Here is a 25,533-nt window from a genome sequence, read left to right on the forward strand (position 1 = left end):
AAAGAGCAGCAGCGACTCCAGCGTTCCAAAATTAGCTCTCGTCTGCCTATCGCTCGACCCTTGCCTCCGCCCAGCCCCCATGCGTATACACAAGCCTATCCGCCCGGCGCTGGAATTAATTCTGCCGAGCGAGCGTGTACCCATGAAATTGGCCGGCCGTTCGGTCACTCTTGGCGTTTCGCTCGGTTCTATGAGCTGCGAACGACCTTACGTAACAGTGCGCGGACGTCTCTCGGGTCCGCTTTTTATTAGTCACATACGCAAGCCCGATGCCCGATGCCTATTCGTCAATATAATATGATTCACTGTTTATTCCCCGATGAGCCGCTGTAGGTTAATCCGGACTTATTCATCTTGGCCTAGAATAGCTTTTTTTGTTGCCAGGTCGTGAATCTAACGTTCAATGCTCCATTTCAACGAATCACACGCTCTCGGCGGTGAAAAAATTGACTGACTGTGATTTTCCGCGCACTGAGTCGAGCCCCGTACATGTATATAATACAACGCGAAATCTCGCTTCGTGTGTTTCTTCACGCGAGAACGAGCAGGCGAGCGAACGGCCGTACAGTTGCCGCTGAGATGAAAGGACTTTACAAGCCTCGCGAGTTGCCTAATTCGTAATTGCACTGGCTAAAGAGAATTGCTTAATTCGCGTTTCCACACTCGAGCTCTACTCTCGGCTCCTTTTCGCTGCTACGAAAAATTGTTTGTCGAAATGCTTGACTATATACCTCTTGCGTCTGTCTCGCAGTCATTGTCGTTCAAACCTACCAACTGTCTAGCCCTTCTCGAAAATAATAGATTCCGAAATAACCGATACGCCCGCGATCCTCTCTTAAAAAAATGATGGCCTTTGTTGTGAAGCATTTAATACGTGATTCTGATTGGTTGCTGGTTGGTTGCCTCGGCAACGAGATCAGAACCTCGCTTGAAATTCATAACCCTCAAAATAGTCATAACTCATAACCCTGGTAGAAATGTTTAAGGTGTTTAAAATGAAATGTAATATAACTAGCAAGAAATGTTAGTAAAAATTAATCATTACCAAGAGTGTGTAGTATTATCCCTAACCCTATTTGAAGTAGTAATAAACTGTGTGAATATTATTTAGTTTTTTTTTAAATATCAGTGAGAAGTTCAATTAAAAGAATAAAGAGTTTGAAGATATACTCTGTCTCTGTGCCCAAAGTCGCCCCGGTGAGGTTTGAGAGGTGAATTTAAAGAAAAGTTCAGTATCCGAGTCAGTAAGTTTAAGTCTATCATTATACAATGCTCTTTGAATTTTAAAAAGGCTACTAGACAACTAAAATATGACACTGCCACTTCCTATGTTACCTAGAAATATGTAGCGTAGATGATTCTGATTTTTAAACTGTTTTTGTTCATCTTTTCACATCCAGGCTCATGCGAATTTTTTAATTGAGCAGGTCAAATTTTACTTATAGCCAGTTACGCAGAAACTACTATCTCTAGCACATTGTATTTCTGGTTTCTACCATATTTTTACATGGAGAAAGTGATAAATGTTTTAGCTTTTTAGTCAAGGTTTTAGGTAATTAGAATTTTGACTTTTAATAGTTGTGAGAGATTTTGAGACCGATATCTGTTTTTTCATTTTTGCATTTATTTTCGTTCAAAAACTAACAGGTCTAGAGAGCTCATATTTTGCATATAGATTACTTTTGTGATTGTGGAAAGATATTTAAAGTTGAATCAACGTTAACTGAAATACTTTTGTGTTCGACTACAACACTGATGTAAATGCAAACTCATGCTATACGACTAAATAATTATCATGGGTGCTGTAGTCGAACACAAAAGTATTTCAGTTAACGTTGATTCAACTTTAAATATCTTTCCACAATCACAAAAGTAATCTATATGCAAAATATGAGCTCTCTAGACCTGTTAGTTTTCGAATGAGAAAAAATGCAAAAATGGAGTAACAGGTATCGGTCTCAAAATCTCTCACAACTGTTAAAAGTCAAAATTCTAATTAATGCCTTGACAAAAAAGCTAAAATACTTATCACTTTTTTCATGTAAAAATACACTGGAAATCAGAAATACAATGTGCTAGAGATGGTAGTTTATGTGTAACTGTCTACAAGAAAAATTTGATAGAATCAAGAGCGCGCGAAGCGCGCCTTCATTTCTAGTTTTAGTAAAGGCGCTAGTGTCGTTCACTGTTTTGTTGTCTCTTACATAAATTGTTTGTCGCTGATTGTCACAAGGTTTCATTAAAAATTCATCGAGTCCGTTTTCATTTTCCTATTCACCAGTCGTGCAGTGCATAATATAATCTCTGCAGTTTTCTTGTCTCGTAAGATCCGCCGTCAAAGATACTCTCGTTGCATAATGAATTCTCAGATCGTCAACGTTCGCAGGCTAACGATCGATTCTCGCCTCGCTGCTTTTTGCCTTACCCGGCAAATCACCTACGCACGCCGAAGCTAGGGAAAAAACTCACTGCGCTGATCTCGCACAACAGCTAGTCGCAGAGGTCCTCCTCGTATTACGGCGATTTCGGAAGGCGAGGAAATAAAGAAAGCCAGCTACTCGTGCTTACGTAACCGATAAAGAGCCGCTTGTGTTCGCGCGATGGCAGTAGTAGCGTATTATACCTATATAGATATATGTGTATAAAACGTTTTTATGATATGTCCGAAGCTATGTAAGCAGATGCGAGCGCCGATAAGCGATCATCGGGTGCTGGCTGAAAGATCCGATCCCGAGATTCAGCTTACTCACTTCTGTTTATGTAAGCAAAGATTATTTTGGCGCGCGGACTCGCATATTTTTTCATTCGCGCAAGGACCAGGCCTTCTGGTTGTATAGATGTGAACAAAATTAAAATGCTATACGTACTATAAAACGCCTTACCTGGATTAGCTCGCGTTTTTTTACACTAGAAGTCCATCGCGACACCTTCGCGTGTGCATGATATGCCATATGTTTTTTAGAGTAGGATACGCCGTCTCAACGTTGCGCGATATTAATACAAGCAAGACGCAATGTTGTACCCGATGGTTAAATCGTGTTCAAGCTATTAGCATCAGATGCTGTCCAAGTAGCAATTAAATTCAAATAAACAAGGATCAACATTGTATCGGTCGCAACAGAGTTGGAACGAGAATAATCACGCGTATATATGCGTTATGCAAAAGCAATTCCCCACGAGTTCTCTGGATATTCCTGGCAAGCATACTGATGCATAGTGCACATACAAGCAGAGGCAGCTGCGATGCCGGCTAGTCGTCGTCGCGTAAAAAGAAGTCGATTCCGGCGCGGCGCCGGCGTATTTCATTCATGCAGTCTCGCCTCGGTCACTCGTCGGCCTGGCCTACTTTTCTCTGCTCGCGCGAGGCCCGTCGTGTGCTCTCTGCGCGAAATCGGAGCAGCTGGAAGGTTGCTCGCTGCTGCTGCTGCGCTCCGGAGCTGCATCAGCCTCGAGTATTTTCGTAAACCGATTTTCGTACCTTCGCGTCTTTGCTTGTGTTCGAAGGCAAAACTCCCCCAATGGACTTGACCTATATTCGAAAAATGGCAACGGGAGTAAGAACGCGCAGGAGCGTACATCAACAGTCTCAAAGGCTGCTGTATAACGCGGTCCAGCATTACGTAAAGCAGCGAGCATTCGCGACGTCGCAGAGATAATAAGTGTGCCGCGCGCGCAGATAAGATAAAGGGGGCCGGTTCGCTCACGTGCTCGCAACGCTGTCAAACTCGCACTCTATGTTATGTAAACTTTGCACGTTTCCCGGCCGGACGCCATCGCACGCCTAGTCACCGCGCTGTACCGCGGCCAAGACGCGCGACTTGACGATTCTCTGGCCCCTGCTAGGGTTGCGGCAGGTGTACGCACGTGGAGTGACAATGCAGGGCTTCCAGATGCAAGCGCCGCGACGTTTCCGTCCTTGCATCGTTGATCAATTTGTTGATCGTAGAGTTAATTAACGGAGAATGCAATCAAGCCAGAATAGATATCTATAGGCATTCATCTTACACCTTTTGTTTGCCGACTCTCATACACTCGGTCTTTCTCTCGCACCCTGCAATTGCTCCTCGATGTTTCGCCTTTTGTTTGTGTCTCTCGCTTCATTCTCTCGAGCTTCGCTCTTCGGATCTCTGATGCTTGAGAGAAAGAAAGAGAACGAAGCGCCTCGTCTATTTTTAGAGCCGCAGTGTTCTGCGCGCATTATACAATGTCGCTACTTTTTTCTGCTTCGTTTTGTCTTCTTCACTTCTTGCGCGCACGCTCGCGTATGCGCGTGATTTCCTGGACCCTTTATCTTATCAGTCAAATGTATACGGAATAACAGACTGTCGTCCACAAGCGCGCGGCTTTCGTCAAAAAGTGAAAACACACAAACCCACACACACAATTATGTATTACATAAAACCGGCATCTTTTTCATCCGCGCCTGCAGTCGCGCACGTATGCTCTCTGCGGGAGTTTCTGTGCGACGCGTGTGCTATAGAATGATTTTTTTGGTCAATATAACTAACAGTCTTTGCAATAACGAGGCGGAGAATGCACACAGGCAACGAAATTTCAAGATCCTCGCGCAAGCATCACGCTGTCACGTTGTACGTAAAATAATTTCGATTATGTAACGTAGTCGAGCGCGTTGCGAATAACTATAGCGCAATGACGCGTCGCGATAAATGAGTGCGATTCATTCATGATATATATTATACGACGGCGCAAAGGATTGCATTCGAACTAGGTAGATATATTACTTGTATTATGTCTTGCGATTCTCCGTATGCGCGCTGACAACATTTCTAATATTAATCTCGAATAAGCCAGCTTCGTTACAAAAGCTACTTACATACATGCGTATATAAATTTCCCTGTCGCAATAATTATGTCAAATTAAAAAATGCAAATCCGAAGAACGTTTCACTCACAGCGCTACCGTTTCGTATTTTAAACTCGCGCAACGAAAGAATCCCAAAATACCGCGATAAAAAGCTGCACGAACTTTCCTGGAAATCCAAGAATATCGCTATAATTAGACGCGCTGTATGCAGCTGAGAAGCGAAGAAGCATTTGTTGATAAAGAATACACGACTCGTCTCGTTATCTCCTCTGACTATAAATACTGAAGAGAGTTTTTTGTCAAACTCTTACAGAGTTCGATGGCTACTTCGTTGGGCGAAAAAAAATTTCAAGCCCAAAGAATAGATCACGCATATTATATTTGCCGCACGAGACACCGGCTCACGAACGGAGATATATGTAGAGGCACGTAACACGTCGCGCAGCCGGCGCATCGATCTCGCAGCACGTGGTCGGCCGACTCGTGCTCCGGTGCGCGGCGTCGGGGCAGCTCACTCTCGCGCTTCTATGCTAGCGTAAATATATACATGTTACTATACAGACACGCGAGACGGAGCAGCAGCAGCAGGCTACACACATAGGGGGACCGAATCTATCTGGTCGCCGCCGACGCGATCGAGGCAGCAACAGCCGTCGCGCGCGCAAGCGCGTTATGTAACTGCGGATTTATATAAATGGTTACGTTGACACTGTGTAGCTACGCCGCGACGCGCCGGGGCGGAGGCTAGAGGAGGCGGCTTCGGCTACTTGACTTTTTTTTATTATCTAACGAGGAGAGGCCTCATCTGCTCCGCATCGCTGCTGTATAATCTCGCTGTCATGCGAGCTGGATGGGATCGGAATTTTGGCAGCTGCTGCCGTCGATGCTTTTTCCAGGAAGCTGCTCCCGTCTTCGGTTGAGGGGGTGATGATCTTACGGGTACATTCGCGGTTGTTTCTACATTTTTGTCAATATGCGTAACTCCGTGTGAGTTACATATCGCCGGTGCAGTATGGGACGTTACACAACGCCATTATAGTCTCGTCTTACACTCTAACTCGCGGGGGTTTGGTAATCACAAAGACACTATTTACATAATGCAATAGAGCTGTGTACTAATTGCATTGTTTTCGCGAAAAGTACACTACTGGCAAAAATCGAACAGCGACGAACACAGCGCGCAAACATATTCTTCATTTCTGATACGCTGTCCTCTCCGGCATCTCACTCTCTCGAAAGTTTATTACTGCGGCATAAATATAGAACTCTCGCTGACAAGGAAAAATTATTTCTGTTCCCCACAGCACCTCGATTTGATGTTCTGCTTAAAGTCAGAAATAACGCGCGGTATTAATCATAGCATTCGGCGTCGCGCGTTTGCTGATTGTTACCGAATATCGATGTATATAATATTTCAATTCGAATACGAGGATAAAGTATACACGTATAGCACGGACGTGCGCGGATTATTATACAAAAGAGGTCCTAAGGGCTTGCGCGCACACGTTTGATCGCCCGTATAAGTAGAGTTACGTAAAGCCGTGCAGCATCGAATGACACGTTCGCTGCTGAGCCTATATAACTGTCTAAACTTCGGCACGTATAGGCATCCTCTCGCGATAAAAGAACTTTTTGTTGAAAATAAAATCAAGCAGGGTATAACTTCTCACGGTGAATATATTTATTAATACAAAAAAGGAGCAAGAAATTAATACAAGTATGGCAGCGTAGTCAGATGTCAGTGAAGCGTTCGACTGGACAACTGCTCGCTTGCTCGATTCGGTTAGAACTAACTGCTATCCTCCGCTGAGGGTATTACAATACCTTGATGACGCGGTCCTACGGCTGATCGCAAGAGGGACGCTGCCGATACCCAGGTACGCGACGACGCGGTCGAAGCGTGAGCGGACGGACCCTTCTTAATAGCCCCCGCCGCCAACCTGGCTATCATAAAAAGGGCGCACTCAGCGAAGTGCGCGCTCCTTCTTAATCCCTAATTGCCGTGTTTGTCGCACGTTTTTTTCGTAGGCAACAAACAAGCTTATAATTATAAAACGAGCAGATGCGCTGCCGAGTTCGGCGACGGACTCGGTACGGCTCTGTTCTTGGGTTTTCCCAGCTACAATAAAAAAAGAACTGAATAATATTTCAAAATACTAAAACTAAGTTTTAACAAACTTTTGTATTTCACGTCGCGAAAGGCGGGCGTTGCGCGAACATCATGCAGCTCTCGGGGTTGTCGCGGCAGCAGCAGTCGCATCGCAGCCGAGTGTACGTATGCGCGCGCAGGGCCTACGTTTCTGTCAATTACATAATATAAAAAGGCGGTGGTTATGTAAGGACGAGGCAAACGTCGCCTCCGTCAGACGACGACGTCGTCGATCCGGCATAAAGCACCGACCTCTGCTCCCCTCCTCGCGCTCTCTTTCTCGCTTTTATACGCTCAACCGTCGCTACAAAACTGTTTTGTACATAAAAGAGCGATTTGATCTTCGCGCTGATACGCATAGAGCAAGAGCCAACTAAGCACACAAATCGGCGATGCCAGCCGCGGAATTATAGTGAACGAGGATTAATTCGACCCTTTTCGGGCATGCGCTTCGCGCGATAAACGCGAAGATTGCATAAGACCTGCTGCTTTTGATCGATGTGCTCTCGTTTGCATTGTTTGGCCTTCGCCTCTGCAATACGTGTTCTTGTCGTAGTGTCGCCGCGTATGCGCTCATTGTGATGCGGTTTCTTAAGCTATGCGACTTTTTGTCGCGACTTATGCACTCGAACGTTTTTCTCATTGATAATTGTATCTGATTGTACGCGAGAGAGCTATAGGAGGAAAAGTTACGTAAGTTAATGCACCTATGAAGAGCCCACACACAACTCATCTAATCTTCCAAATTAAAATTCGTATCAAGATTTTTGCGCCAGACCCGCGACTTTATAAAAAACAACAAAGATAGAAAAAGTGTGATTGCGAAACCGAGAATGCAACTCAGTTGCCAACCCTACCATATAAGACTGACCGCGCTATCTCGGCAATAAATAACATTTCAATAACGCTTGATCCTCCTCGTCAGCTGTCTCGCCGGTAGAACGCGAGAAACAATATGATTGCGCACGATCCATCGTGCAGTCGGCTCAGTTTGTTCCATTGAAAGCAGCAGCGGCAGCGAGCGGTGGAGAGAGCGACTGATACCCCGTATCAGCAGTTACATCCGGCGGAAAAACTGAGATGACACGCAATTGGCAATCTCTTTTTACTCTGAAACTCGCTCTCGATCGCTTGGCATTATTTAATGCCGGTTTTGTTTGCGGACGATCTGTGGACTCGTTGATACCGAAGATACATGAATTCTCTTTTAGCTAAAGCTAAAACTGTATTATTTTCTAGTAACTGATACACCGCATACCCGGTGTGTTATCTAAGAGATTTTGTAATAAGCCGTACGGCCATTACATCCACACGTACATGTACTGTCCGATATGTAACACTAGTGCAATTGTGTGCGAGCTCGATATGTGCGACGTTGCGTAATGCAACACTCATCCTGTACCGTGTAAAAACATCAAAGATTCCACTTGGTATGCTGTGCGATCGCATACGTTACCACCAAAACTTTTACAGGAATCGCGAGCAGCAGTCAAAATAACTGATGACGGAAACCATTCATTTCCGACTGAAACTAAAATAAACGTTATCCGAATCAAAACCGGACCGGAATATCTACAAATACACTGGCCTACAACCATTCCCACTTTCATTCGTATATATAAAGACGGTTCATACATTTCATCATATTATACAATGTTCGGTCACTCTTTAACAAAATATTTTCCTGTGAATTTTTACGAACTGAAAAATTCTCAAAACCGCTAATAGATAGCAGCACTTCGTAAAAAGTGCGATCCCGATATACGTCCGATTCTTATCTGCAGTTGCACTGCGGTAGTTCCGCATCGCCTCGCAATCAACTTAGTTGAACAGAAAACTCCGCACTCCGCAGACGCACTTTTTGCCGTACATATAAGTTCATAAGTAGGTATATCCAGTCGCGCAATGCAAAGGAAGGCGCGACTCGCGCTCGCGAACGAGACAGTAGGTCGCGCGCGGCGCAGCCAGGAAACTATCGAACGGAAACGGCGTCGCGGCGAAGCCGGGGTACTTGACCGTGAAAAGCACCGTAACCGGTGCCGCTGCCAGCAGCGCTCTCTCTCTCTCTCTCTCTCTCTCTCTCTCTCTCTCTCTCTCATGCTTGAGTCTATCTGCTCTAGAGGCGCTTGTCGTCTAAACGTTGAAATAGGTCTACCCAATTTTCTCAATAACGCATCACTTTTTCAAATATAATTGGTGGAAGATTTATATTTTAAAAATTTCGCTTGAGTTGTATTTGGCGGTATGCAATTTTAAACCGGTTACTGGATTGAATAGAAAAACTAACGAAGTGAAGCGCCGATAAAAAAAGCTGATTCTTCAAATGTTACGAGAGTGCGAGTGATATTTCTCACGTTTGTATAATCATTGCGCATTTATCTTGTACCAGCATGTAATGTAATGTTATAATAATTATGTCATGTGTTGGTGTCATACGATTCATGTCATACGGCGCACGTGTTTAACGATTACATTTTATGCGGTATAATGCCATGCACTCATATAATATGCTTACGTTTTCACACATTTTTATATGGTGTAGCACCACTGACAATTTCAAATTGCCATGTGCAACAGAACGCGATAAAATTTTTCTGTTATGTAAGCGATCTAATTGAATGTATCTATTAGTGCAATAACAGTTTACTTAATTCGACGTGTCGCGCGCACTTGCTGGAATTACGACACCAACATGCGAACTAAATAAAGTATAACAAAATTTCAAGATCTATTAGATTACATATCATAAGTAATGGCGAAAAAGGTTTAGGCCAGTTCAGTCGCACGTTCTAGAAAATTATGCAATTTGCCTCCTGGCTAACGTAATACTACACATAACGCGATTCGATCATTTTAAAAAATAACCAGCCTATTTATTTTATGCGCGACTAAGACTTGCATGCATTCGGTAAATAAAAACGTATCCGATTTTTGTGCAAGTCAGCGGCTTTTGTTCTCATCAATAAAATCACCTTGTTCGCAGAGATAAGTTATTTCGTTTCCTTATCATTACTGCGTATCGAGATCAAAAGAATCGCGGCGATTGCATTTTTTTCGAACTAACCTATCCACATGATGCAAAGTCTTCAACGTTTGTTTTGAATATTTTGAAAGAAAAAAAACGGTGACACATTCTCTGAAATGCATATTAACGACAAGAAGTATGATGAACGCAAGCCTATATGCTTTAGACTTTTTCATCTTCGAGTGATTTGCGTATCAATAAAACTCTTATACAGAAACATAGACGAAACAATAGACGCGTGCATACAGAAGCCACATAGAGCCTTTGGATTGAATTTGGTGCGATCAGAGAAGGAACGAATCTTTTGGCAAGAGTCTCGTCGGGGGGTTTATATAAGTAAACACGCGAACGCGACGACGCCTTCGTCAGTGTCCCCAACGACTAGCCTGATGCGCAAGGCGTTATATAAAAATTTATGAATATTTAGAGTTTGCGTATTACCGAGGCAGCGATAAAAAAGTCGAGGTAAATCGTCAAATAATATTCCTCGCAAAATAATGCGAAGCCAAAGATCGACGGTATAAGACCCGAGAGGAAATGCGCCGAGGGATTTTGGAGAAGCAACCAAATGTCATCGATTAATAAACGGAGGAGAGGAAGAGGTTATAACTCGCGCGACTTGCGTAATCGAGTGCGAGCTGCGCGCGATAAACTTACGTCAATTGTTATGTAAACAAAAGGACAAAAAACAAGCCTGCGCCGTTCTCAAAAGTACTTGCACTCACCACCTTGAGGAAAGATCGAATTTCTCAATGATAAAACCAATGGCGCGTCGTACAAATACTTCAGATAATTCGAGCACGAATTTTCAAGCATAAACAAAGTAAAATATATCTAGAGATTTGCCGCTCCCTCCATCGGAATTAATTAGGAGTCGCGGGAGTACAAAAAAATCGTACTTGCGCACGAGAGGAGTCAATAACTTTTTTGCCAGTCCTGCAATCTCGGAATTTTTTTCCTCACTCCTGCAGCTTCTCATTGATTTCGTCGTGAGTGGCGGCGTATATGCCGCACGGCTCGGCAAAAAATCCATATCTAATCCTGGCCAATGGCCCCTCGCGCTTACCCAATAAGTCCTAACGAGATGTGCGTGATACACTGTGCGTTGCATCTTCCTCCATTCATTGTGTTGTTTTTTCTTTCAGCGTGTGTACGTATTTGTTTTTGCGAATTGACGTCAGAATTTCAACGCCTTTGTGTCGATTCCGAACACGAAGATAAAGGAACGTTGTTGCGAAACGAGTTCTAAAATATGTGAATCACTTTTTTCACCGATTGATAATCCATAATTTATTGGCTGTCATCGAAAAAAAAAAACATAAAAAAGGAGAGATGCTCACTGGATTCTCGTCTAATAAAAAGCAAACACCGCCCTCGCGCGCGCGGAAAATAAAAGAAGCCAAGGCGGCGAACCACAAACCAACGATTTAACCAGGAACGATTATCTTTCTCTTTGCGCGAGCATGTATGAACCAAACAGACGATCCCAAAGCAAACATTCGTCGCATGCATGCAACGAGACGGCGGCGGCTCTGTGTGTATATCGCGCGATTGCATAATCCGCGTAGGCAGGCCCCTTATCGAGAAAGAGGCTCGAACGCTCGTACGCGCGCGTGACACGCGTCCGCAACGGTATATGGTCGCTATTATGCTCGCATGGAAAAATTATGTTCACGCGACTGTGTGTTACGCGCTTTCCGATTAAGACGCGCGTCGCGATTATTCTATGTGCGTTCCCCGTAGTTCGATGTAAAAGCTCTCGGTTTGGATTTCGAGCGCGACAAGGCTGAAAAGAACAACAACAGGACAGAGCTTGTCGACGGGCGTTATCTGAGCATACACTTTTCTCTTTCGATAAGACAGTTTTAAACGACCGTGAGTTCTTAAAAACAGCATGCTCAAATTTTCAATGTTAAAAATACACGAGACGCCAACTTGCTTTATCGGAAACGTATAAAAACCTTCGCCCGCGGAGAATTGATTGTCGTGGCAAATATACAATAACGTGCCAAGGAAAACTCGCTCGCAGCTGCACGCGTATACGCTGCTCTCTATTTACGTGCATCTGCAGAATTGCGAAAACCTGTGCAACTCGGATCGAGCGAGGATACGTTCATTCGTGCATGCGAGCATCGCATTTTCGCGAGCGCGATAAGCTCGACGCGCGAGCTAAACTGCTTTAAAACGATGTATATATAGTGACAGGGAAAAACCAGAGTCTCGATCACTGGCAAACGCTTTAAGGCATGCCTCCAAGCTTCGGTAATCGAGGTTTCGTACGAAATATTACACGGCGAAAATCCGTAGTACCGATGGATAAATTCACCATAAATTTCGCATCCAAAGCCTCCCACGCTCGCGCGATGCAAAAGCGGCGTCAATTGAGCGCTCGCTGCGACAAATGTCGCACTCCGGCGCTCATATTTTTAGCCAGCCAGTTTGCGGTATACATATACATGTATACGCGCGTGGCGCAGCCTCCTCCTCCTTCCCCAACTCTCAAAGTTGCATAAAGTTGCGAAGAGTGGCAGAGCGCGTAGTATTTCGGTCGCCTTCGGGGGCCGCGCACTGTGTTTTCCGCCGCAGAAGAGCGCGCGATAAACCTGCGCATATACATGCGCACCCAGCCACACGTGGTGCGCGAGAGACGAGTCGTAGTCGAGGTGGGGCAAAGAGCGATAGAGCTTGCAATGTTTACTATGCTTTTGACGCGCGCCGCTCGATGTATCAGAGATGTATTATCCTCTTGGCACTTGGGAATCTGACACCGCGGTTATACCTTGCTGGCGCGTTAATTAATCTTTCAGCTGTTTAGCTTGGGACGCTGCCGATCGATACTTTTTCGCGCAGACACCTTGAAGTCTGGACACCTTGAACAATGCGAATCGCTATGTACATCGATGCGTAAAAAGCCTCTTATAGTTTTTTTATGAAAAAAAAATCTCCGAGCTGTAGCGCAGGAACACGGCAATTTGCATTCGTTGACACGGGGCGACGTGCTGTGATTCGCATACATAATCGGCCTAGAAAAACTACTCGCCGGTATTCTCTCTCGAATCGATACCTCAGTATGGCTTATCGCGCACTCATCAACCGTACGCCCCATGAGAGAAAAAATACAGTCGTTCGACCATCTCGATAGCCACCGGGGAAACCTTTGAAAAAAAGCCCTGGCAAAATAAAGACAAAAAAGAAGGTCGGTCGATGCTGCTCGCCAAGGAAAATGAAATGGCTGTAGAGATGTGCAGCGGCAGCATCAGGAGCGAAAAGTTTCTGACGTCCGATCCGCGGTGGTGGCGGCGGCGCGCGGTGTTACGTAAAGGTCGGTCACCCGGACACTGCTCGCTCACACTTGAACGCTTAGCTGCGCGGAATCGCCGATTCCCCTTCAGACTGCGCGAGCGAGCTACACGCATGCGTTGAACGGAGCGCGATAGATACGGGGAGGCAGAGATACGCGGATTAGCTTGAGCTTTCGAAGCAATGATATGACGTAAATATGTATAATAATTCCTTAATTTTCCTGCGAGAGAGCATCGTCGTATTGTTCTCTTTCGAATCGCCGACTGCCCCTTAGTCCGAACGAGTGAACTCTTGCGGGTATCAAGGGGTTGCCTCCACCCGCGCTGACTCTGCTGCGCGACTTGAGGGAGAGAGAGATATGGCGAGTCGAAGGTTGCATCTGATCTGCGAGGGAATAGATTCGGTTTTTTCTATTTTACCCGCTTGAATTGAGATATTCTACAGAGAGAGACTGCAATGAAAGTATCAAAGCAGATTACCTATACGATTCAAAGGATGAGTCGTTGGATATTATCTCATAGTCCAGGGACTTTCCCGAGTCTCGTACTCTCGTCTCGTAATAGAAAAAGTTCAGCCCATCCGCAGCAAAGTCGTTCCGTAAACACGGCCCGATCGGTCAGCTATTCTACACGTTATACCGCAATGCATATAATACGCATAAGAAATGAGCGACGCATAGGCCAGGGCCTGCGCGACTGCAGCAGTACGAGACTCTCGCGTGCCACCTTCTTGGCTATGTAGGCTGTGGCGTCTCGCATGCGTCTCATTCTGCGGAGCAAAAGTGTCGCACACGTAAGGGGGATATATTTTCGTCGTGCACTATCTCAAAGCGTCTATAATGCAGGATGCAGTCAGTCTCGCCGAGCGCGACCTCCTCTACTTAAGAGCTATACGTATAACGATGTGAAAATTTCACGTCGCTATGCGATTCTCTTGCTTCGAGGTTCTCTTCCTTTTCCCGCGTGTATATATATATATATATATATATATATATATATATATATATATACACATGCGACTGACGCTGAGCTACGAGCAGGCGCTGAATTATTAGCAACTTGTCGAAAGGCATATGCTATGTAGCGCCGCGGGGCCATCTTCGCATTACTCATTCAGGCCGGCGCTTGCTCTCTCGCGCATACGCGACACACTTCCGCGCGCAGCTCTCGCGTGTGTATTAGTGCCTTGCTTGTGTGATTACGTGTATACGTTGCGCTACGTGTCGTCACGCCGCTGGCCTAATTCCTCTCCTTGAATCTCCGTAAACTTGACACGAAAACTCTGATTTTTCAATTGTCGACAGAGCTATTTGTATTGAAAACGTTTGTAATACATTACGCATATTATGGCTTATGGGCATTCGATGCAGAGCGATCGGACGATAAAGATAGCCAGGTATAAACTCTGCCGTCTCTTCATCGAGTAATTACAGTAATTGGGTTTCCGACGAAATAACGGCTGCAGTATTCCCTGTCGCGAATACATGACTGAGTGTAGGTCGAACGAGACTGCGACCCGCTCTGCCGCGCGCTATATCGATCCATCAGCCGCTAAGCGCCATCTGCGATATCTATATATACAAGTACACACTGAAGAGTGTGCGTACGACTCGCACTGATTCGAGAATACGACGTGCATACTGAGTGCGGATGCATGCAGCCGATGCCACTGGCTTTCGGCAATCAGTACGCTCCAAGTGAGCAATTTTTTATTTCATAATTTCCAAAGAAACGCCCTCCTTTATTTTATTTCTGGAATAAATTCATTTTCTAGAATAAATTCAAAACCCGCAAACATCGCAGGCTGTAATGCATATGGCGATTTTTTACGTCAGCGAAGCTTGATTGCATGCACCTAAATTATGCAGCCGCGTTTGAAGTTCGCCAAGTGAAATGTAATTACTGTTTCATAGCTTGGTGACCTCCTGAAAAATTACACTACGCTCCTATTAGAGAAGTTTGCCGTGCAACGGCACACGATATCTAGACCGCAATTTACATCGTACACTTATCTTCTCGCTTCATGAGCCATCGGATCGCCGTATGCGGTTCGTCGCATCATTTTACGCGCAGATCCTCAGCGAGCGTTTCACTTTGATGAATCTCGCTCCCAAATGGCTCTCTTCGTCCCGTCCCATATAACTAGGCGTGAAAATGACGGAAAAGTTGGGCACTGTCAGTGCGAGAAAATCACCAAACGATGTAACTGCATAGCGGTACTTCTGCTGCTCTTGGAAACGATCCATAATGTCAAGGAAACGCTGCTCTATACTCGTGTGTGCACTCGCTCCGCGACGGAGTATATACGCTTTTGCGTCACTCACTCGTCGTGCGGGGAAAAATCGCGAGCTTTCAAAAGAACGCTAACAAACGATGACGGAGCGGGACGTGTTTATTATAATCACAAAAGAAATTTCGAAGCTTCGACTGCAGCGGCCAAAATAAGCTTTTTCTGCTCGTTTTTTTGTTGGCGCGATGAAGACAATCCCCAAAGTGTTTTTACGTATTGAACGTCCGTATATAATGCGCAGCCGCGGTGATGAATAATGCGAGCTTTGCGTTCGATGATACAACGAGAAAACCGCATCTTAATGTTGCGTAGAAGTTTTTTTACTACCTCATAATATATCCAACATCGTGCGCGTTATGCAAACCAAAACATCAATATTATTCATGCGAGTTCGATCGATGAAAAAACTATGGGCGACGTCAGTTATCAAAGTGGACACAACATACAATAGATCACTTATGCGGCCTACGAAATTAAACATCTTAACGCTGTAAATCAGAGAAAAAACTCCAACCTGGACCCCCAGGGCGCGCGAAAGTCGCTGCAGAGAGCGCTCGGTGCATCCCGAGTCGGCGCGAAAGAAGTAAGCCTCGGCGTTATGTAAACACGAGCGAAGGCAATGACATTGCGCTCGCAATACCAGGATGCGTTGGTTCGCGCGGCCATGTCATTTGGCTGCTGCTGCATCTCCTCGTCCGCCTCTCTCTCTCTCTCTCTCTCTCTCTCTCTCTCTCTCTCTCTCTCTCTCTCTCTCTCTCTCTCTCTCTCTCTCTCTCTCCTCTTTTCTCTTTGTACAGGCGAGCGCGCACACGACCATGTGTACGATGCAGTAATTCAAGGCTCGTCGCTCGCGCACAAAGGAAAGCGTCAATCGCGTGGCCGCTCGCTCGTACTTCTTTTTATTTTCTTTTTTCCGTTATCTGTCCATCTTGCTCACTCGCTTTTGCACGAGGGGCAAAATGGGAAAGAGAATAACACACGGATTTTATATCGGCTGTTCTTTATTTCGTTTGCTCTCGTAATTTGGCGCTATTATTCTCGGTGAATTTGCATCGATTCGACGGATTCAAGGGTCCTGCGCACGAGACAACTGTCGATATCGAAAGAAGCGTTATTTTAGTTTAAATAATTCGCGTGAATATAATACCGCAATTTCATCAAATATTTTTCTCCACAACTCTCCAGCAGTTTAAAAAAGACATCGACTCGCTTGCCCTTTGAAATCAATACTTTAACGCGGTTATTTCCCAACGTTACGCAACCAAATGCAAAGCTGACCGGAAAAATGTCGGATCGTCGCCAATAAATAGGCAGCCCGCTCTCCTAGCGGTTTTAAAATCCAACAAGTGCACGTGCCGCCGCTCGATTATATGCGCTAAAGAGCGAGCTAAAAAGCGGACACTCCGATTTCAGTGGATACAGCCGCGCATAGTCAGGCGTCGCTGTACAGCCGAGGAAAAGAAGAGAAAGAAAAGATGCGCAAATACTTAATAACGTGTCACGTTTCGATGCGCGAAGCGCTGGAAATCCGAGAGTCCAGGAAAGTCGACACCCTTGGAAGCGACAACAGCCGGTGGCGGTGTTTCCCAGAGTGAAAACTTTTTTTATTCTCGCGCAACGAGCCGGACGTCCGCCAACGCGTTAATTCTACGTCTCTGCCCTTCCACTGCGTCGGAGCAAAAGAGCGGAATAACGCACAACGAATATGATGACCATTTTTCTTCCTTCACTTCCCACTTCGAAGCTTCATCCTACACGCTTTATATAAATAAACGAAATTATTTAGCGCAGCGTCAGGCGAAATTGACGCTAATTGCGCGATAAATCCCGTCATAATCAAGCGCTAGCTCTCGCCATAAATTCATCCCCGCTGCTTAGCCAAATCTTCGCGCAGAGCATTATACTTGCATACAGCAGACGAAGAAAGGAGCGCGCGCGCGTGTTTCCGCCAGCCTGCTCCATCTCTGCTACCGCTCTGTGCTCCCCCACCTCTACACTTATAAGCGCTACTCTTACGTAACGCATCAAAAGATCAATGCCCAAGCCTCCTCGCGCGGAGAATCGCGAATTATGCGCTACGACACGTGTACTCCCTCGGTCTACGAGACTCCACTCATATACTCTCTGCCATTGACTTTTCGCGGAATGCGAGACGAAGGTGGGGAGCTGGATTTTCGTACGTATATACATCAGACAGTCGAGTTACGTAACGCGCAGCGTCTCGTCGCGACAATTGCGAGGCTGCGCCGCCGCGTATTCTATATAGAGACAGAGAGCGAAAGAGCAGGCTTCGGGACGATTGTTCGAGAGAGTACTAAGGCGTTTCTCGAATTATTCATAACTCTCGAAGGTGTACCTAAGAGATTTTCATCAATCCTGGCCTTTGTTACGCGCGTGCGGTTGGAAAAGGAATTGCAAATCGAAGATTCAAGAACCGTTCATACAAAAGAAGAGATTTTTTCCTTACACTATAACGCTGTATCAGATGAAGGACAATTTTCATCATCAATCGAGAACAGGATCGACAATCGACAATGAAGCTAAAGTATATTATAATATAGTCGCACTCGAGCGACAAATAAAACGCTTCGGGGCGATAACATGCGATGCACAGGAGCATCATACTGCAGGGCCGCGGCAGCGGCTGGTTCGACCGATGCACGCGGGCGCGCGAAAACGGCGCAATTACGTAATCCCCCACTGCTGCCCCTGTGGTCGAGCGAAGAATTCAAACGGCTAGATGTGTATCGCGCCCGCGCGTAGATTAAAATCTAAAAGCGGATTCCATGTAACGAATAAATCCTACATACAAGAGGAAGAGAGGGAGAGGGCAGGAGCTCTAGATTCGAGTGAGCACCCACCCCGTCAGACGTTTACGTAATAGTCGTCAGACAGCACAAGGTAGAGGGCTGAAAACGTTGATATTGAGACAGTAATGCAAAATTGTTTGAAGAAACCAGTCGGCGCGAAAGGCTGTTCAAAACTGAGGTGAAAAATTAAGTGATCCCACGAAAAGTTGTCATATTTTACCGAACTTACCACGGTACCTCGCTCATAATGCACGTCTTGAGTTACAACGTCGAATTAAACGAAAAGCTGTCGCAACCCCTTCATTTTCAATTACGCAAAGTCGCGACGAGGCTTCTGCGTCTTTGCAATTCGATTTTCGATTATACCTCTATAACCCTCCGCGAAGAGAGGAAAATAGCTGGCGGCGGCGGTGGCAAACCGCATTACGATGCCGCCTCGGTCTCGGTATGCAATAATCGCGCGCTATAAGAGCCGATGACGATCAGATCGTCGCCAATTCTGCGAAAATCTCTTTTTTCAGCATTACCTAAGATTTATATCGGTCGAAGAAAAAGTGCGTTAAAACACTATAGACTCTCGAAGCTGACGTATAGTCAAGAGAGCCAATTAGACGTGTTGTTCGATCGCGCCCTAGATTCGTGCGCCAAATGCGCAGTTTGGAAGTTTGATCGAGCGCCGAACTCGTTTTACACGCGCGACTTTGTCTTGAAAGTGCGAAGCACTGATTTCGAAATCATGAGACTTTCACAGATCGATTTTGAAACTTTCGTTTCGTTTGGCTTATAAGGATGATGCGCGATGATATTATAATTCGTCGAACTTAACGTGTATTTTAACGAGGATGCAAAAATTCAGAGCCTAAATTTTTAATGCTTTTTTTTCTCTTTACTTTCAGCCCCCAACAGTCCACTGCACCTCAGCAACAGGGCCCACGCGTTGCTCCTGCTGAATCGGCCGCAGGCCTCCCTCGCCGATGCTGATCATGCAGTTCGAGTGCGCCCGGACTGGGGCAAGGTGAGGACTCGACCGTCTTTCTCTGCTCTGCTTTTCCCTCCCGCGCACGTGCAGGCATTTACTCCCTACTCTCGCGCTCATACCTTTTGACGCTTTCTCGATTATACTTTTACACGCCTGTACACACTTTTGTTCCTCGCTTGCTCTGTTTACTCTCGTTATGTAAGTTTGGCTGGCGTTCAGAAAGCGATTGATTTTCATCGGCTATTTTTAAACTTTATTCGAAGAGCTCTTCTCTGTTGTACGCGCGGATGTGTATGTTTTTGTTTTATATAAATACCCGCACGTGTAGCCTTCCTGTACGTTACACTGCTGGCGATCGTCGAGCAGACGGAGAAAATATAAACATCGATCTCTTGCAGGGTCACTATCAGAGAGGCCTAGCCTTATCCGCACTGATGAGGAACGAGGAGGCACTTCTCGCTCTCTGCACGAGCGCGGTCATCGACAAGAACCCCCAAGCCGTCCGGCACGAACTCACAAGGGTAAGAGAAAAAGCAAATTAATTGAGAGCAACGATCGTCGCTGCTTTGTCTTCTTTCTCGCGTCGTTCGTTAAACCCGCAATGCACACACACACACGCGCGCGCGCAGCAGATGACGCAACGCGCGCGCGGACATTTTTTCCGCGCTCCTTTTTTCTGACCGACAACAAAGGTGTGCGCACTCGACGTCGTCACGCTCAGTTTGTCCCGACGACGCCGCCACCACCGCGCGTCGTTTCCGGTAGGCTTTAATGCTGCGCGAGCCACTGACACGCGGTTGAATAACCCCGCAACACACACACACACGCGCGCGCGCGGAGTTGAGTGAACTCCACGACTGTGCAGCTGCCGATGATCACGCAGCGGCAGACCTATGATATACTTTTGAGATCTTTGCGCGAATACTAGATTGCGCTCGGCTATTTCTGTAGCCCGCGGGAGCCTTATCTAAATTTATTCGTTCGGCAAATATTTGCGCGCCGATTCCCGAGCGCGAGTGTCTCTCGTTGTGTTCACGAAAAAACTATTTGTCCCAGGTACTGCACCGAGTGCTAGCGGTGAACGTTCGCCGGCAGAACGGTGCGAGCTTCCGCACACCGTACGACCTCGTGGAGGTGCGCATGAGGCGGAACCGCCACCACCTACTGCTGCCTCTGATAAGCTCGGGACACCGGAACCATCGGAGGAGCCCCAATGGAGGAGGCGGTGGCAATGCCCTCAACACTTCCGACTGCGAGGACAACAGCAGCGGCGGAGAGGAGGAGTTCTCACAGGTGAGGATTTTTGCTTGTTTCAACAGATGAGAGTGTGACAGCATATTTTTCGTCGCCCGATGTCTATGAAAAATGCTCGGGCCTCTTGGCACCGTAAAAACACACTGACGACGGCTGAAATAGATATACCGTTTGGAAATACTTGTCAACAGTGTGGAGTGTGGTGTGGAAGCCAATTAAATACATTGTAGCAGAGGCAGAGAATAGCCGCCGCCACCGCCGCAGTCGAGGCACAGATAATTCAGTATCATTTTAGCTCTCTCGTAAGCGTAATTCTTATGTAATTGAGCAGTCCCTCTACCCACGCCTGTAATATACTTCCATACGGGCTTTTGCAATTGAGATGTTACAGTTGATTTTCATCTCTTTTTTTCCTCCACATCGACGGTTTACATAATAATGCTTACGGCGCGGTATCGATCAATTGATAGCCTCGTCAAATTACGCAATTTGTCGCGTACAATGAATTTTAATCATCGCGCACGGGATAAAAGTAAGCGTACGGAGAGAACACCGTGCTATATTGCCTTTGCAAAAATGATGCATAGCGTAATATTCGCGCATCGTCGTAACATTGGGTCGGCTTTGTTATGCTGTTACATAAAAACCATCATTCAATTATCCTCCCGCGCTAATTGCTCAATCAAAATAAACTGATTATCTTGTCAATTTCAGTCGTTCTGTCGGAGATTGCTTTCCAGTACGACGCCGCAGGATAATTCGAAACTGTACGCCACGTTGGACCGGCTATATCAAGAAGTTGAAAAGTTGAAAAGTAAGTTTGGATTTCCCGCGTCGCGCGCGCGTAATTCCGTGTAATATAAATTGACGCTAACTCAATCTTTCTCGTCTCGCCACAGGGGTGGAAGCGAAACCAGCGGAGATCCTGTTGCCGCCGCCAAACGGTAGTGCAGCGGGTGGCGACCTGGACTGCATCCTTTGCTGTAGACTGCTGTACAAGCCGGTGACGACACCCTGTGGACACACCTACTGCTGGATGTGCCTGGATCGCTGTCTCGACTACTCGTCCGCCTGTCCGCTCTGCGTCACCTCGCTCGCCGATGTAAGTGCTTACCTACAACTCGTATTACGTGACCGCTTCGTTTTTCGGAAAGCAGTAACAAACGAGCAGGCAAGTGCTGATTCTGCTCAGCTTTTTCGGAGCAGTGCAGAATGAAGCTGATATCGGTATAACGTTCGCATGCGCAAATAGTGACTTATCGGGTATCACCTATTCAATGCTCAGTTTCCAGCCACACGCACATGTTTATCGACAACGACAAATCATCAGATCGAAATCCCAGTATAAAGTCTCGCATGACCTAAGCAAATAGCAACCGCAAAAGAGATTACGGTAGTGCAGCGTAACTCGCGGCTCTCGACACAACTATATCCCTTTATGTAACATCTTGCTCGGCGACAATGTGCGTTTCCATTAATCTGTCGCAATGAAATCACGCGAGGAATCAAGAGAACGATTTTTCTTCCGCGCGCAACACTTGCGTCTCGTTCGCCATCTGCGAATGCCGATAATAGGCCGCCGCCGACATCGCTGCTGGTCAAACACCTGTTCGCGATCTCTTTGAGTATAGACGCGCCGGCGGTTAACGGCGCAGCCGATCGAAAATGATTGTCTGCGGTCGGCACTGCGCCCCGACTCGAGCTTCCGCGTGAGCAGAGACGAGACGAGTAATGCCTACTGTCTGGCGCAACGCGGTCGAACCACTGATGATCCCCGCGCTTTATACTCGCTCCCGTCGGTTTTTACGGGCCGAGAGATTATCGGTTGACATTGCTGGATGGAGGATAGATGGTTTTTCGATATTTACGAATGTGATTGCCGCAATTTCGTGGTAGTGAACAATCCGATGATAATCACAAAACGGCAGCGGCTCGCGTAGCCAAGGTCGACCGATTCGAAATCCGTGCAAGCGATACATCGAGTATGAATCTTCTTCTCCGTATATTTCAGTACCTGGCGAGCAGCCAGAAAACGGTGACAGAGTTCGTGGAGCGGGCGCTCAAGATCGCAGCGCCGAAGGAGTACGCGGCCCGCTCTGCCAGCCACCGGCACGAGCTAGTCCAGAATGACGCAGCCGAGGAGGCGGCCGCAAACGAGAGCGAGAGGATCGCCGTCTTCGTCTGCACGACAGCCTTCCCCTGCGTCGCCTGTCCGCTCTTCGTCTACGAGCCGCGCTACAGGCTCATGGTGCGCAGGTGCCTCGACAGCGGGGTCAGGCAGTTCGGCATCGCGGCTTGTCTGAACCGCGAGGCCACTGGCGCCAAGAGGTGAGTGTCCTTTACGCGCCTTTTCCGGATGAATGACTATACAGCTTGGTTTCGAATTTTGAAAGTTAAAAACGATTCCCTCGTCCCGCTCAGGTACGCCGAGTACGGAACCATGCTGGAGATCAGGGACAGAGTCTTGCTAAAGGACGGCTGCAGCATACTGAGTACCGTCGGGGCCAGGAGGTTTCGCGTCCTGTCGGGCGGAGAAAGGGACGGCTACGACACTGCTCAGGTGGAGTTCCTGCGGGACACTCCGATTCCAGCTGACCAGCTGCTCAACGTAGCCGAGTTACATAATAAGGTGAGTTTTGCGCGAGCTGAGTGGAAGCCCATAGTTAAGAACGAATCGCTAACGAGCCTTCCCCTCTCGCAGGTACGAGCGAAAAGCCGGAGATGGTGGGTGACGGTGCCGGCCTCGCAGCGTTCGGAGATCCGCCGAGTGTTCGGCGAAATGCCGGAGCCCGAGGACGACTGGCTGCGGTTGCCCGACGGGCCCTCCTGGACGTGGTGGCTGCTGGCCATCCTGCCGCTGGGTCCCCAGCTCCAGGTCGGCATTCTGGGCACGACGAGCCTGGAGAAGCGACTGCGCGCCATCGAGAAGACCCTCGACCACATGGAGCAGCGCCAGCTGAGCGTCGGACCCGCGGCCTCCGAGGAGACAACGCAGTCGAGCAGCATCTGCCGGGATGCGTCGGGCCGTGGGACCATGATGGACGACGAGGAGGCCGACAGCAGAACGGCCGGCAGTGCCAGGACGGCGGCCGTCTCGGTCGTTCAGCACACGTAGGCCGACTGCAGCGGAGCCTCGAACTGAATAAACTCCGAGGGACACTTGCACGACCGGCCAGGACTGATTATGCACGTGAAACGGAGACTTGCGTCGCCCGCTGAGATGTCCCGCGTGCGCTTTCCTACTTCGCTGTGACATGCGTGCGTACGCGCATCTGATTTATATAAACACGAAAGTCTGAATGGATTATTTAAGAGACACACGAGGTTCGCGTGGCGAGAGCTCTTTGACGCGGCGGAGGTGTAGAATTAGAGTTGAGCATTACCGTATACTCAGAACTGAGCCGAGAGAGGAACGACGATCCCTGTTTTGTCGCAGTTTTTTACTATCAGAATTTCAATATTTGCCTTTGTTGTGCTGATAACGATTTTATTGCACCTGCACGTGAATCGAGGCGAACGACGCTGTTAAAACGTTCTTGCATTTGCCCAGTTATTCACAGCACTGATCTGAAAGTTGTTTTGCAAACGCCTTAAATTGTTGTAGCACAGACGTCGCTGATCAGGCTATTACTATATATATATATATATATATATATATATATATATATATATATATATATATATATATATATATATATATATATATATATAATCATTACTCGTGCAATGGTTGAATAAACTTGTAAATATGAACTTCTTGGCATCGCTTGGATTCTATTGTATTCGTTGATCCGACCAATATACGTAAACATAATGTGAATTTGGTAGCCTAAAATTTTGTACAGTGTCAAGAACATTATTATAAAAACTGGACTGTTTGATTCGTAATAGGTAAATAAAAAAATGGAGCGTCTGATCGGAATAAGCGAACTACCGGATCGTATACTCCAATGACATTGAACGTTAATCGGTGCACCCATTGAATCTTAAGGAAAAAATCAATAACAATATTAAGTGGTGCTTCTTTATTAAAAACATATCCGCAATAATTCCGTTGATTCGCTATACCTAACGAGACGTCTCCGTGTCTTTCTTCGCTGAACATATATATTCACTCACACTCATATACCGATGCAATATACGGAAATCTGTTCTTCCAAAATCCGATGCGCAAGCTGCGTTGTGATTCTTCACAGGATCAACTGTACATGAAACGATAAATTTATCTGTAAAAGAATTAATACTGTGGATACCCATAGAATCCAGTTTAAAGAAAATGACTTACAATTTCGATGTGTATCTAAGATTATTCTTTCAATGATTCTTGCCATGCATGAATTTCAAGAATACCTTTCCTATTGGCAAAATCACTTCTTTAACTTATCGCTATTAATTATTCTTTAACTGAGAAGTCTTTAACTCCGAAACTGAAGCTACAAAAAGAAAAGACATAATGCTTACAAGAATCATAGATTTTGTAACTGAACTCAATATGAATACATTCATAAACATATAACTTTCACGATGCCGGCAGATTCTCTGCGCCGCACCGTCAAACGTGATAAGACTGCATGACCGCGAATCGATAAATCAGATTAACTTGATTCTCTTCTCTCTTTTGTGATGATAATTCTGGGAATTAATTGTTAAAGAAGACCGGCAAAGCTTGCGATACTAATCGAATCAAATCGATTGTGTATCGCCAGCGTGTCGGCCTCCGCGAAAAGTAGCTCAGCGTACGAAAGAATACAATCGTGAACTGCAAAATTCCTTCTGTATTCATGTACATTCATTCATGTATACGTCGATGTTTAGCGTGATATTTGTGAATGAGGCGGGAGCCATATAGAGTGCAAGTATGTGAACGCGATTTTTTCAATGAACCTTTCTAAAAGTCGC

General features: G+C 46.3%; 1 protein-coding gene across 1 annotated transcript in view; it reads left to right on the plus strand.

Annotated features, from left to right (window-relative positions):
* LOC100114138 (LON peptidase N-terminal domain and RING finger protein 3) overlaps nucleotides 1-24,127 on the plus strand; it is a 41,659-nt gene extending 17,532 nt beyond the window's left edge. The window contains exons 2-9 of the mRNA XM_031922660.1: nucleotides 19,298-19,416; nucleotides 19,779-19,901; nucleotides 20,437-20,673; nucleotides 21,349-21,448; nucleotides 21,534-21,736; nucleotides 22,646-22,962; nucleotides 23,056-23,263; nucleotides 23,336-24,127. Of these exons, the coding sequence (XP_031778520.1) occupies nucleotides 19,298-19,416; nucleotides 19,779-19,901; nucleotides 20,437-20,673; nucleotides 21,349-21,448; nucleotides 21,534-21,736; nucleotides 22,646-22,962; nucleotides 23,056-23,263; nucleotides 23,336-23,749 (1,721 nt within the window). The 3' untranslated portion in view covers nucleotides 23,750-24,127. The remainder of the gene's footprint in view (nucleotides 1-19,297; nucleotides 19,417-19,778; nucleotides 19,902-20,436; nucleotides 20,674-21,348; nucleotides 21,449-21,533; nucleotides 21,737-22,645; nucleotides 22,963-23,055; nucleotides 23,264-23,335) is intronic.
* Nucleotides 24,128-25,533: the final 1,406 nt, after the last annotated feature.

The sequence above is a fragment of the Nasonia vitripennis genome, chromosome 2, assembly GCF_009193385.2.
Source record: "Nasonia vitripennis strain AsymCx chromosome 2, Nvit_psr_1.1, whole genome shotgun sequence".
NCBI lineage: Eukaryota > Metazoa > Arthropoda > Insecta > Hymenoptera > Pteromalidae > Nasonia > Nasonia vitripennis.